This window comes from Cyprinodon variegatus, unplaced genomic scaffold (assembly GCF_000732505.1).
Source record: "Cyprinodon variegatus isolate N-32 unplaced genomic scaffold, C_variegatus-1.0 Scaffold345, whole genome shotgun sequence".
NCBI lineage: Eukaryota > Metazoa > Chordata > Actinopteri > Cyprinodontiformes > Cyprinodontidae > Cyprinodon > Cyprinodon variegatus.
This window is the reverse complement of record NW_015150798.1, coordinates 99829-114405: the sequence shown is the minus strand read 5'-3', so window position 1 is coordinate 114405 and position 14577 is coordinate 99829. Positions and strand designations below refer to the sequence as shown.

The following is a 14577-nucleotide window of genomic DNA, read 5'->3' as shown; positions in this document are numbered from 1 at the left end:
ATAAAATCTTATCTTTGAATAATATGTTTGTTGTTTTTGTATCTTGCAGGGTCCCTGCACTGGTAACCAGCAGTCTCTGGCCCACAGCAGGCTGTGGGATGCTGTTGTGGGTTTTCTCCACGTTTTTGCTCATATGATGATGAAACTTGCACAGGTAAGAAAGACTCTAATGCAGGAGATTTTTTCATTGACTCTAATGTTTATCAGTTTTCCTAAAAAAAAAAAAAAGCATGAGCTGAAAATTCAGAAATGTTACAATCTGTTTAATTAGACTTTCTCAAATTGCTTGTATTTGGCCTTCTAAATGTTTAAATCTAAAATAACCCCACATATTTCATATTTTGTTTTATAAGGAAATAGTAATGCATAATGGATGCAAAGTTTATAAAACATTATAAAATATCTTTAACTTTCTACAGATAAAAACAATATTAACAAGAGAAAATGCTAAAGTGCACACAATTGCCAGTCATGCTTGGATGCCGTGATCCAAGATGAGCGCTTACAGTTTACCTAAAAGTGACAAAAGTACTAGCTGCTCCAATTTTAGACTCTGCAAACCTCAGTTAACATATTTAATAATAATATTTATTAAACTGAGCCAATATGGATTGATTTAAAGGGTTGCTTATTTAAAGTCTTGGTTTGCAAAACTGCATCTAAATTGCCAAAAAACCTCTGAAAGATGGGCCTTGTTTTGTAGCCAGAGAACTGGGGCACCTTGCAGTCATTGAATGAATTATAAGCAAGAGAGAAGTTTAATTATATCAGTGCCTCTATATGAATAATTACAGAAAGGGCATTGAGAGGAAGATAATATGTTTCTGATCCTTTACCAACAAAAAGTGACAGCAACACACTCAGTTTAACCTGTATAAACCTGTATCTGCCAGACAGTGTGGCTTAAGATAAATAGAAAACTATATAGTGCTATTTTTAGTATGCTATTAATGTGAATGGATGTTGATGGATGTGTTTATGTTCATGTGTAATTCTACTAGATGCACCCTGACCCTGGACAACGAATTGTTGTAAGATTCTGTATTTTTCCAGCAAATGTTTCCCTGTTAGTCTCTTCACGCTTCTCTATGGAACTCATGTTTTACCCTGATTTTCAGTTAGCACCTCAACATTCTGCATCAAAGATCTATTCTGCTCATTCTCTGTTAGTTTGTTTACTTCATCCATCATGCAGCCCCTTTATCATGCAAACAGCAGTACAATATGTTTGTCTTTTTGTAGCTATGTTTCTTAAAAATTAATGTACTTTGTCTATAAATGCAAACCCAGGATCCTTTTTGGAGTAGAACGTATTCTGAGGTAGAGTATTTTTGTAAACAGCATTGAAAGAAGAACCTATATTAATTCACTGTAAAATGTATCGCAAGTTAGTGATTTTTATCATCTAGAACATGTTGTTGTGTTAATATTGCAGGATTCAAGTCAAATAGGACTCCTAAAAGAGCTGTTGGACCTCCAGAAGGACATGGTGGTCATGCTTCTGTCTCTACTTGAAGGTAAGTGTTCCCTCTGCAGATTATTATCCATTTTGGCTATAGTATTTGCTCAAAGCTTTTCTCAAACTTTGCTATTCTTAGGGAACGTTGTGAACGGCACCATTGCCAGGCAAATGGTTGACATGTTGGTCGAGTCCTCAAGCAATGTGGAGATGATCCTCAAGTTCTTCGACATGTTCCTCAAGCTCAAAGACATCGTAGCATCTGATGCCTTTAGAGATTATGTGACAGATCCGCGTGGACTTATCTCCAAGAAGGATTTCTCCAAGGCCATGGACAGCCAGAAGCAGTACTCCCCGTCAGAAATCCAGTTCCTGCTCTCCTGCTCGGAGGCAGATGAAAACGAAATGATAAATTTTGAGGAATTTGCGGATCGCTTCCAGGAGCCCGCTAAAGATATCGGTTTTAACATTGCTGTTCTTCTGACCAACCTGTCTGAGCACGTGCCCCATGACACCCGACTTCAGAACTTCTTGGAGCAGGCGGAGAGCGTTCTCAACTACTTCCGGCCTTTCCTCGGTCGCATTGAGATCATGGGGGCCAGCAGGAGGATTGAACGCATTTATTTTGAGATCAGCGAGGCCAACCGGAACCAGTGGGAGATGCCACAGGTCAGAGAGTCCAAGCGGCAGTTCATCTTCGACGTGGTCAATGAGGGTGGCGAGAGCGAGAAGATGGAGATGTTTGTGAACTTTTGCGAGGACACCATCTTTGAGATGAACATCGCAGCTTCTATCTCTGAGCCAGAGGGAGATGGAGAGGAAGAGGAAGATGATGAGGAAGAAGGGGAGGGTGGAGGAGAGGTAGCAGAGTCTGCAGAGGGCGAGGAAGGCAACGGAGAGGGGGCTGTTCCAGAATCAACATCAGCCTTTGCAGAATTCCTGAAGGGTGTGATGAACTTCTTCAACATGTTCACCTTTCGTAACCTACGGCGCCAGTACCGGAAGCTGAGAAGAATGACAGTGAAGGAGATGGTTGTCGGACTGGTCACGTTTTTCTACACCATTCTGATGGGAATCCTCATATTCGCCTATAACATATGTAAAGGCTTCTTCACGCTGATATGGAAGGTTCTGTTCGGTGGGGGGTTGGTTGAGGGAGCCAAGAAGATCACCGTCACAGAGATCTTAGCCAGCATGCCGGATCCAACGCAAGACGAAGTGCATGGAGATCTGCCACCAGAACCAGGACTCAGAGAGGTCCATGAAGCAGAAGGAGGGACAGACCACTCGGATACAGCTGGAGGAGAAGAAGAAGAGGAGGATGGCGAAGAAGGGGAAGGTGGCCGTCTGCCTGGTTTTAACACACCGGGGGGCCTCGGAGACTTTGGAGATACGACTACTGAAGAGCCTCCGACTCCAGAGGGCACCCCACTGCTGACCAGGAAACTGGTGAGATGTTCACTTCTTTTGTTAGTCACCCAACTTCTCCACCTCGGGGCATTGTTTCTGCTTCAGAACCTTAACTGACTTTTTCCGAACCGGAGCCTAAAACTCTTCAGGAAAAATCAGGAAGTTTGCACCATATGATGCCATAGTTTTCTAAAGGCTCGATGTATTTTGGTTTATATTAATATGATTTATGACTTTGGTTTTATTATATTTTCCCTGTTCTTGGGTATTTTTTCTCAAGATCCCTTTGTCTTGTTTTGTTATGTCCTCTAATATTTTACCTTCTAAACAGCTGGCAGCAGTGGGAGGACAAGGCGAGGAGGAGAAGGTTAAACCTGAAGAGGAAGCCCCTCAGGAGACTGAAAAGGCAGAGTAAGTTTAATACTGATTATAAAAGATAAAAATAATATAATAACAGCCTTTATTATCTTTAATTTATCCAGATATGTATAGAGTAAGATGTATTGATTTTATGGACCTTAGATTTCAAAGCAAAGTCCAGAGACAGAGGAAAGCACAAATCTGTATTTTTTTTTTCTTTCCAGCACTGAAAATGGGGAGAAGGCAGAGAAACCAGAGCCTGAGCCTGAAGTGAAGGAGGAGGAGCCTGAGCTGATCGAGGAGAAAACTGTGAAGACGAAAACAAAGAAGGACAAGAAACCTGCAGAGGAAGGCTTTGAGTTGTGGAATGAGCTAGAAGTGCAGAGGATTAAATTCATGGTGAGCAGCTCTCTGTGGCTAAAACATTTAAAATATTTATAACCGCAGCAACTATTTAAGGTTTATGGATATAATTCAAAGTAATATAGTTGTTATTCAATCTTTTTCTCATTTCTGTATTTTCCCTAGAACTACCTTTCTCGTAATTTCTACAACCTCCGCTTTTTGGCTCTGTTTATCGCATTCGCACTTAACTTCATCCTGCTCTTCTACAAGGTTTGTAAATGTTTATAAAATAATGTCTTATTTTATATCTGGTCAATGTGCACAACATAAGAGTCTTACTCGGTGAGGGATCTCTGCAGGTGTCCGACTCTCCTCCAGGTGAGGAGGAGTTTGAGGGCTCTGGTCTGTTTGAGGGCTCCGGCCTGTTTGAAGGCTCTGGTGCTGAAGAAGACGGGTCTGGATTGGAGGAAGGTGGAGAAGACGATGAAGAAGAAGGTCCCTTGTACTACTTCCTGGAGGAGAGCACCGGTTATATGGAGCCAGCCTTGGCTTTCCTCGCCATCTTTCACACCATCATCTCCTTCCTCTGCATCATCGGCTACAACTGCCTCAAGGTGTGGTTTGTTTTCCTTCCTTGCTCTAAAATAAATCCTTTTTTTCATGTGTTTTTAGTTTAATGTCTTCTGCATCTAAATCTTGTCTATTAGGTCCCTCTGGTCATCTTTAAGAGAGAGAAGGAGCTGGCCAGAAAACTGGAGTTTGACGGTCTTTATGTCACTGAGCAGCCTGAAGACGATGACATCAAGGGCCAGTGGGACAGACTGGTGCTTAACACTCCGTAAGAAACACGTACATGTACAAAAATGTCTCAGTATATTAGAATAGCACTGAAAAACCCATCTCATATTCTGGCCACATTTAGTCCTACACAATCATGGTGATTTGATTGTTCTTTGGAAAACACTGAATAACACCATTACAAGGAGGGTAACGTGCAAAATGTAATCACTACAGTAACAGGCTGTTCAGGTTACTGCATCAGGCATATTAATGGAAAATTAACTGGAAGGAAAACATTTGGTAGCAAATTGTTGATGTGCAACAAGAGTAACAAAAGCCTTAAGATGACTAGAAGGTAAAGCCCATTTAGGGGTGAATCAGAAGGTGTCAACTGTAGTGTAACCTCTCCTGAACCGATCCAGGACATGGACTGAATTGTCACCTTCCTTGAGTTAAACCCCTTCTAAACCAACAAAGTGTGGTGTGTTACTGATCGGTGCAAATATCTATTAATATACGTAGATTTAGCATTTCATTTGAAAATCAAGATCACAGAGACTGAAGGATTAGCAAAGATAATTCATAGCATTGGCGCTGAGTGCCAAGTGTCCTCAGCAAGTGATGATTTACTGAGCCATGTCCTGTGCTGGGATAGGTCCACTTTGTTTTATTAAGTCCTAAAAGACATAAGTAAAGAAAACAGTATAGCAGGAGCGCCTATATTAAAACAACTAAAACAACCGATATGTAACTTCTATTAAACTGAATTTGCCATTTTCATTAGCTGTATGTCAAAGTTAACAGAATGAACAAAAATAGATGTTTAAATTATAACATTCTTTGTTGAAATTATATATATTGACTACACTTTCTAATTATAAATAATAAAAATTTGGCTATATTTGAGTTCATTGAGGTTAATTTGTGTAATTACTTGAGAGGTCAGCTGAATAAGATTGATAAAAGTATGTGCTTTTTTTTAACTCTTTTATATCAATGCAGAACTTTCCCAAATAACTACTGGGACAAGTTTGTGAAGAGAAAGGTGAGTTTATTTGCCTTAAATGATGTAGGTTTCTATCGAAACGTCTCTTCCTTTGGAATAATAACCCAAACATGTTGTGTGGCATCCAGGTTCTAGATAAATACGGCGACATCTACGGCAGAGAGAGAATCGCAGAGCTGCTTGGTATGGATCTGGCATTGTTAGACGTCAGCGCCATGACCCATGAGAAGAAACATGAACCTGATACCTCAATGTTCAGCTGGTACCTACAGCTTTCACATTAAGTTAACCCGAGTAGACCATAAAGCCAGGGGTAATCATCCCTTTGTTTGTCTCTGTGCAGGATAACATCAATTGATATCAAATACCAGATCTGGAAGTTTGGGGTCGTCTTCACTGACAATGTGAGTAAAAGGAGCAGCTTTGAATGTGAGAGGATCAGCTTCTAGCTTTGGTGTTACTCATTTCACTCTCATTTATCTTACAGACATTCCTTTACCTGGTCTGGTACATGCTGATGTCAATGCTGGGACACTACAACAACTTCTTCTTTGCGTGCCATCTTCTGGACATCGCCATGGGGGTCAAAACCCTGCGGACTATTCTGTCCTCTGTTACCCATAATGGCAAACAGGTGAAACGCAGAATAATCCAGCTGCAGGGGGATTTCTGGATCATCTGATTTGAAAGTAAGAGCATCTTTACCTGTTTGTCACAGCTGATGATGACCGTGGGGCTGCTGGCTGTGGTGGTGTACCTCTACACTGTGGTGGCCTTCAACTTCTTCCGCAAGTTCTACAACAAGAGCGAGGATGAGGATGAGCCGGACATGAAGTGCGACGACATGATGACGGTGAGTGGGGAGTGGTCCTGGAACCAAGCATGTTCGGAACCAAAAATGTTGAAGTTAATTGTCAAACTGTCTCTTGTAGTGTTACCTGTTCCACATGTACGTCGGCGTACGTGCCGGTGGAGGCATTGGAGATGAAATTGAGGATCCGGCCGGGGATGAATACGAGCTCTACAGAGTCGTCTTTGACATCACATTTTTCTTCTTTGTTATTGTCATCCTGCTGGCTATCATCCAGGGTGAGTTGGGGTTGTTAACTATATTATGTCACAAAGCACAGATTTTATAGTTAAATTGTCAGATTACTGTATGTTGGACATACAGTAATAACCCATATTGGTTGATATTAAGATGATGAAATACATGTTTATATCAGGCTTTAGATAATGTATGGCTGGTTGTGATGACTTGGATCAAAATACATTTTTATGAAAGCAAATAAAATCTGAATGATCTGATCTGTAGAAATAACATATTTTTCTTCTAACTAAAGCTTTATGTTAGCATGTAATCCAAATATGTCACCTTTGTTTGGATGGATGGATGGATGGATGGATGGATGGATGGATGGATGGATGGATGGATGGATGGATGGATGGATGGATGGATGGATGGATGGATGGATGGATGGATGGATGGAGCTTTGCATCATCCTTTCAGAAATTCTGTGAAAATGTAGAAATGAATATTAATAAAAATGAATACGATGTCCTGATAAGATGAGAATAAAATCATATTACCATATTCCTCATTTAATACACGTTTTCATTATATTATTGATGTTTCTGTCTGCAGGTCTGATCATTGATGCCTTTGGTGAGCTCAGAGACCAGCAGGAGCAGGTCAGGGAGGACATGGAGGTAAGATACTAAACTGCAGTTTGACTAAAATTGCACTTTTGCTTAATCTACCTTTTGCTACCATTAAGCTTTTATTTCTTGAAAGATAAAGGTGCATTTAATCTGACCTCCATGTTTCCCTTTCAGACCAAGTGCTTCATCTGTGGAATAGGAAGTGACTACTTTGATACGACGCCGCATGGCTTTGAAACGCACACCTTGGAAGAGCATAATTTAGCCAACTATATGTGAGTTGAGTCATATTTTGCAGTTATACTTTAGGTGAAATCATAACATGGTTTTAAAAGAAGATACAAAACAGCTAGAGTCTTTCTCATTGTGCTTTTTTTTGTAAAGAAACTATTAAATCATATTTATTGCAAAGATGAAAGGTTGAACCACTTAATTATACCTTAGGAAACTGCAGATGTTTGATTTAATGTTGATCAAGCAAGACACAGACGTTCCATGTAGGCTCCAAGGAGCATGTTTCGATTTATAAATTATGAATTAACAAAACTTGACTGAGGAAGTGATGCATTATTTTGGTTCTTTCAGGTTCTTCTTGATGTATCTCATCAATAAGGATGAAACTGAACACACAGGGCAGGTCGGTCATTTAGAAAGTAAACCCATCAATTGGTCAAGAATGCTGTTTCTTTATGCTCTTAAACCTGTATGGTTCGTTTTTTCTTTTGTTTTTTAGGAGTCCTATGTGTGGAAGATGTACCAGGAGAGATGCTGGGACTTCTTCCCTGCTGGTGACTGCTTCAGAAAGCAGTATGAGGACCAGCTTGGCTAACATCCCTGCATATTTATGGTTCCTTCCCAAAGAGAAGGGAAGGAGAAAGGAACAAGAACCAGAGCAAAACAACAAAAAAAGTCGGAAATTTAGAGCTTGATCAAATCGGTGTCTTAGTTCTGTCATTTGTCTGCACATTTTTCTCGTCTGTTAAAAGCTATGCACAGTTTGACTGCACTTTTCAACCACCTGCAGCAGAATGTTAAGGAAAGTGATCCTAGAGGTAAGGGGGGAAAACAGAGCAAAGCCAAGAGCCTTTTGATTCTGCTGTAAACACATGGCCTTTCCTGTGTAAATTATACATAGATTGCCTTGTATCTCCACTGCGCCTGTACACACGGGGCTATTTTAGTCACTACTGCTGTAAACATTCTAGTGCCTATAGCAATGTCACTGCTTTAGCTGTCAGTTTGAATCTTTAATTTCAGTAAATCCTGAACATGTCAACATTTGTAAAGTCTGAGGGCTTTTGCACCCTGTCTTATGGAAAAATGTCAAAATGTCACAAAATATGGGGAAACACATTTATTTTCCATGACTGTGAGCCATTGTGGATTCCCAGTTATCTGGGAATGTTTGAACGGAAGACAACTGGTTTTCTTTTTTAGTTTTTGTTTTCTAAAAGAAGTTTAAACCGCCATTTAAAAGGCATCTTCAGTTCTGATCATGTGCTAGGAGATTCAGTCTTCTATATCCTTATTAGGACAATCACACCTGTCCCACTCTGTGAGCCATTTGGGTCACTTTAGTATTATTTATATGTATTGAGGTTCATGTTTCAAGCATTTTTTTTTTGTATTTCGATGAGTTGTTTTTTTCTTTTTAACCATTATTGTCTTTTTCAATGCATCTTAACCCCTAGTTTGGAACTGGTTTGGTGAAAAAATTGTGACAAACCCACAAAAAAAACGGCTTTGACAGATCCAAAATCAATCTTTATTTACCAAGCGTCTGGTCTTCCTTCTGATTTGAAAAGTACTGCATGTTTAATGTGACTCAATGCTTATTATGGGTGAATTCTTCAACGATCCATTTATTATGCCTCGCACTGAAAGTATGAAGCCAGATTTGGCTCAGTGGGGAGGAGCAAGTTTTGGAATTTTGAAATAAAAGCTTCACATAAGCGTTTATGAACTGAAACCTTTGGATTGACCTCATTAAGATGTAACTCAAGTATGAGATAAAACTGTGCAAATCCACTATCAGATGTGTCCCTGGATGTTTGTGGACTCTAGTCTTCATCGCGTTTCTGTTGTAATAGAAAGTGATACGAACATTCATCCAAGAGGGACACCAATGTGGTTTATTCTACACAGATCAAACCTAGAATGAGAGTTTATGCACAAAGTCGCTGCACTGAATTGAGTGTTGAATGTATCTAATGAGAACATGATGATAAGAAATGTTTTACATACATGATGGATTCTTATATTTATTATTCTTTAAGGTTCTGAGATATGAAAATAATGTTGTTTTCAGACACAGACATGTCGCAGACCAAGGATGAGGAAGATAATTAGTCTTACAATGAGGGGAACCTCCAGTTTGATGGTAGAGACAAAATATTTGCTTTTATTTCAGCTCGTTAGGTTTTTATCATAGATGTTTTTAGTAATTCAGCATAAAGATGCGTTGATATCTGACAGATTCACAAACTCTCCATCCTATGTTTATGTTGGAGCTGTCAGAGGCAGAGTTGTGGTTTGGTTGCGGATTGTTCTGCAGGTGGAGCAGATGATTTGAAGATGAATGGAGGTCACAACTTTCCACTTGATTGAGTGTCCTCTGACTAAACCCTGTGTTTCAATATGGAATAAACAGATTATTTTAAGGAGAACCAGAACATGTCTCATCATTTGTGTTTGAGCTTTCAGCGGTTTGTGATTTAAGGGAATGTCAACTTTACGTCCAAGTTGCAACAAATAATTTTAATATGGTTTAAATGGATTTTCTTTCTCAGACTAACATCAAGTAGCATCTGTTGACAATTAAAAAATGTTTTTCAACTTTTGCTCTATTTTTTTCTGTTACAAAATTGAACTGTTTCTTTTAATTCAGCAAACAAACTGCTTTCAGAAGGCACCCAGTTCAGAAGCAAAGTCCACCTGTGTGTGAGATTTAAACTTAGTTTTAGTTGTCTAAGGGCCTTAGATATTTTTTGGGGGAACATTGGAACTTAAACAGCATTTTGAAGCCTGAAAACACAACAGAGGGGTCAATAAGTGAGTTGTGGAGAATTTTAACCTTTTAATATTCACCTCATTTCTGGGAAATTTGCCTGTTTTGCATACCCAAATGGAAACGCAAATAACTCAGGAACTGTAAGCACAAACATGTTTGATACATTATTTAAAAACTTCTTCTAGTTTCTGACTATATACATGAAAATTGGGTGAGTAAAACACCCAAGCTGCATCAAGCACAAGCTGAATCAGTTCAAATATGACTCAAAGTTTTTTTCTTTATTCTTGAAAATAATAGGTCTTTTGTCTTTTTTAAACAGCAGTAATAAAGACATGCTTGCTTGTTGTGGCTGCTTTGTCATGCCACATTTCGACATGCTCCTATAATTGTGCTTTGGTGCTTGCTATAACCAAAAAATGAACTAGGTGGTTTAATTGTGGAGAATGTAAGCTTTCCGACGTCTATCACACACACACACACACACACATATATATATATATATATATACATATATATATATATATATATATATATATATATATATATAGGTATTTTTCATGCATTCTGAGTTATTTTTTGTAAACACTTTAAAAAGGTTTTGAGAGGTTAAAGAAGGGATTTGTAGTAAAACTTTCAAAATTTCTCTTAGCACTGTTCAACCAATTTTTGTGATGAGGAGACACATGAGGGCAAAATTGGACAACAATCAACAGACCATCTGTGAGGAGATGTATGGAAAGAAGGCTTAGACAAGAATCTGTTCACAGGAAAGCTATTAGGATAGAATACATTTATGTTGGGAACTACCTGAGGGAGAAACTATGCTGCTCACAGACACAGCTGATTTATTTAAAAGGAGTTGGAGCTGTGGGATGAGTAAAGTTTTGATTCATTATATGTGCAGAGAAAATAAAAATATACATATTACAATCATAATAAAATAAAAGAAGCACAAGGGGTATGAATGCTTTTGCATCACACTTTACATTTAAACAAACTTAATTTTAGCTTTAAAGCAAAAGAACAGAACTTGCTGTGAAACACTCAGACTTGTCGCTATATTGTAGATTAATCCTATGATGAGGTACCCTATAAATACTAGCCCTTTAAATACAGTACCTTGGTTTATAGCATAGCTAATGTATTAACATAACACCCCTTTCAACTGAGGTTTCATGGTGAATCTTGATGAAAGGTTTATCTTTTGCAAATATGAAATGTACACAAGATTTTCTGAGTAAAAAAGACAGATTGTCTATTAACCTGACAGCTTTTGTTCTGTGAAACATTTGACCTCATAAACCTGCCGTTCGTGTTGAGATTACCAAGTATTATCAGGATTAACCTCCTACCTAAATGGAGTATGAGTACAAAAGAAGGAAAATACCCACGGATACCTGAGCTGCAGGTGAGGATTAGTGTAGTTTCTGTTTACATTGAATAAAAACATGTTTCAATAGGCTCAGAATCAAAATTCTGATAACTGCTTTAAAAAAGAAAAACAGGAAATGCAATCACAATGGAAAGCTTTTTGATCTGGATTAGAAATATGTAGTTAGTTATAATAACTTTCAATAGCTTGAAAATGATGAATGAAGATCTCAACGTGGTTAAAAACAAACAAACACACCCTTTTAGCTTTCATCATCATGTTCTCCCGGGTAAAGATACATCTTTCATCAAAGTGAACAATAATGTGATTCAGTTGTGGGCTTGGCTGCTTCTCTCCTCCCCTCCATCATAGTTTATATAAAGCAGAGAGCCCAGCAGGGATCTGTCTCTGACACAAAACACCTGATTTTCCACTGTTTTCTTTCTCATCTGTCTGCCAACATGACTTTTGTCGCTCCTCCAGGCTACCAGCCCGTCTACAATCCTGTGAGTATCCACTGAGGAACTTTTGACTGCATGAAAGTTGGTTCTCTGCAGGACCAATGAGAATAAAGGGGAAAAAATTACCTACTAAAGGAATAAATTTAAGCTTGATTCTTGATGGAGGATTCAGAGCAATTATTGATATGAATAGCAACAGTTTTAAAAGATTGCTTTTTAAAGTCTTTTTAGTAGACAGTTAAGAATTAAGAAACAAAGTAAAATGCTTTTTTTCTATAAAATGGTTAAAAAAACATAGAAAAATAATTTAGCTCAAAAAAAGGAAGTTTATTCCCCTTATAATCTGTGTTGCATTTGTGAGGAAAATGCATTGTTGAGTTGAGCAGCAGAGTAGAAGAAGCTGTAAAATCCTCTCTGGAAATGTTACTCTCTAAGCTGTCCCAGCTAGCCCCCACCTAGCAGATTAATCTGCGAGTAGAAGAGTAGAAAACCCAGAACCTGGGTGAGGATAGGAGGGAGTGGCCGGCATTCCTGACATTAAATACAATAAACTTTGTGTAACTAATTTGGCAATTTTCACAAAGTCCAACAACACAACTACACATTTCCGACTTGGAGCAAACACAGGTTTAAGATGAAGATGCCAACAGAATACCTATGAATTGCACTTGAGTAAGAGTAGCAGTACTTCATCACATACATACTCAGTAGAAAAGTATTCGGTAGAAAAGCTACCCAAGTACTGAGTAACTTATCTGCTAAAATGATCACAACAACTTAATTTTATATTTTAAAAAATGGTGCAGAATTTAACAAAAATATTAAATGATATGCAAAAAATAAACATATAATATACAGTAGTTATACAATACAAAGTTTAGGTGGGATGACCACTTCAAAATACATTTTCTGAGTTACAAAATTTACAAAATCAATAGTTACAGTACGTAAGAGTAGATTAAATAACAGTATACTGTTTACTGTATTTTTACTCTACCTCCAAACGACATGACAGACTCAGCAGATGGAAAATAAAACATTTAACCAACAAGCCTTGAGCAAAAAAATAAGAAAGTGTCTTTAAATGGTTCATATTTATCTATAACAAGCTTGTCTGTATTAAGTGAAGTTATTCACAATCGATGGAGGAGCTAGAAATTTTACTGAAGTGAGAGTAGTGATATTTTGTCATATTTTTTAGTCAATTCAAAGTAAAAATTCTCCTAAAAAAACTACTCCTAAAAGTATTTTCTTTTTTTTTTTCAAAATGTTAACAAAGTAAATATAACTGAGTAAATGTAACTAGTTACTACCCACCTTTGGATGCATACCTACATCAGTGTGACCAACAGAAGGAGGAGATGCCAAACAGTTTTGGTTTTAAACTGTTTTCCGATGCACCACTGGTTCCTAGGCTTATCAAATGAGTTAATTCTTAAACTGTGGGAGTATGTTATTTCATTAAAAATAATCTTATGATCCAAAATAGAGTCAATGACGGAATTTCCACTTGGTTTGCTATGTGTAAATTATTAGAATACTTTGTCTCTCTAGAGACATAGACAGGGGGCGGCGCCTCGTGGCAGTGGCCAGGAACAGCTCTCAACATTCAGCTTATTCCCCACTGCCATTAGACCGCTAAATGTTGAATAAAACCATAAATCATATCTCAGTCTTTTGTTTACATTTCATCATCGTGTTTACATTTCATCACTGCTGCACTTAAAGAAATGGAAATGTCCTGAGAGCTGTACTGAATGAAATTTCATTTTGTATACATCCTGTGTGTACAAAATGACAATAAAGTTTTTCTAAGTTTTTTTCTACACCAATTCTCATCTATTGGCCTTTTTTTGCCTGTCTAAAAAGCCAGACAGTGAGAGTGGCTGCTGATTTTCATTTAAGTCAGTGTACATTTTGGGGACCAGTATATCACAAAATCTCAACATGTAGCAAGGCTGAAGGTTGCACTTTTAATTCACAAAACAGATCTTTGCTATTTAAAAAGATTTCTCAGCTTCATGGTATTTGAAAGCCATCCTCCTTAATTTTGCCTAATCTCTCTGTGCAATGCAACAGTGACACTAACATGAAACAGGGCCCACAGCTTGATGCTTCCACCAACATGCTTTACAGGTATAGGGTTCTAAGCTTGGTAGAGCTTCACCCAGCTTCTCTCAGTTTACTTCCTTTCATTGTAGCCAAACCGATTAAAGTATTGTCTGATCAGAAAGCCAGCCTTCTGAAGATATTTCACTTGGTAATAAAGCAGGTAGAAATTGTAGTCGTGGTGACAGGTGTCCATTTTGAAGCTGGGTTTCTTTATTGGTTTTGACTTATGTTGATATTACATTGGCTTCAAATGATAAGTAGCATGCAGACCGATGATGTTTCCAGTTCATAGGTGGCTCAATACCTGGTGCTCTGAGTTTAAAGGTTTTCTCATTACATCCTTACCAAACCACAAAAAGGTATTTAAATGTTAAATCTAATAAATTTACACATTATAAGAACATATAAAAAATTGTAACTTGTGCTTCCAGTTATTGATTTTTGTTATTATTTCAGTTTGGTGTCATACATTCATTTCACCCTATGTAAAGAATAATATATTCAATAAAATTAATACATTCAAATTAATCATTAAAAGTCTGTTATTATGATGATGATTTACGATATGCTTCCCCCTTGGTTGGTATATACAGAGGT

At 37.9% G+C, this 14577-nt stretch overlaps 1 protein-coding gene across 9 annotated transcripts in view; it reads left to right on the top strand.

Moving 5' to 3' along the window:
* LOC107091628 (ryanodine receptor 1-like) overlaps positions 1 to 7947 on the top strand; it is a 101501-nt gene extending 93554 nt beyond the window's left edge. For 5 of the 9 annotated variants that reach the window (XM_015385659.1, XM_015385663.1, XM_015385660.1 and 2 more), the window contains 20 exons: positions 50 to 154; positions 1002 to 1031; positions 1291 to 1320; positions 1436 to 1517; positions 1599 to 2908; positions 3201 to 3280; positions 3454 to 3628; positions 3758 to 3844; positions 3934 to 4188; positions 4282 to 4412; positions 5357 to 5399; positions 5489 to 5622; positions 5704 to 5764; positions 5848 to 5994; positions 6079 to 6213; positions 6293 to 6449; positions 7006 to 7070; positions 7197 to 7297; positions 7608 to 7659; positions 7756 to 7947. In XM_015385659.1, coding sequence (XP_015241145.1) covers positions 50 to 154; positions 1002 to 1031; positions 1291 to 1320; positions 1436 to 1517; positions 1599 to 2908; positions 3201 to 3280; positions 3454 to 3628; positions 3758 to 3844; positions 3934 to 4188; positions 4282 to 4412; positions 5357 to 5399; positions 5489 to 5622; positions 5704 to 5764; positions 5848 to 5994; positions 6079 to 6213; positions 6293 to 6449; positions 7006 to 7070; positions 7197 to 7297; positions 7608 to 7659; positions 7756 to 7851 — 3276 coding nt within the window. In that variant the 3' untranslated portion in view covers positions 7852 to 7947. The remainder of the gene's footprint in view (positions 1 to 49; positions 155 to 1001; positions 1032 to 1290; positions 1321 to 1435; positions 1518 to 1598; positions 2909 to 3200; positions 3281 to 3453; positions 3629 to 3757; positions 3845 to 3933; positions 4189 to 4281; positions 4413 to 5356; positions 5400 to 5488; positions 5623 to 5703; positions 5765 to 5847; positions 5995 to 6078; positions 6214 to 6292; positions 6450 to 7005; positions 7071 to 7196; positions 7298 to 7607; positions 7660 to 7755) is intronic. The other 4 variants (XM_015385668.1, XM_015385667.1, XM_015385666.1 and 1 more) reach the window with 1 other exon arrangement.
* The last annotated feature ends 6630 nt before the right edge of the window (positions 7948 to 14577 follow it).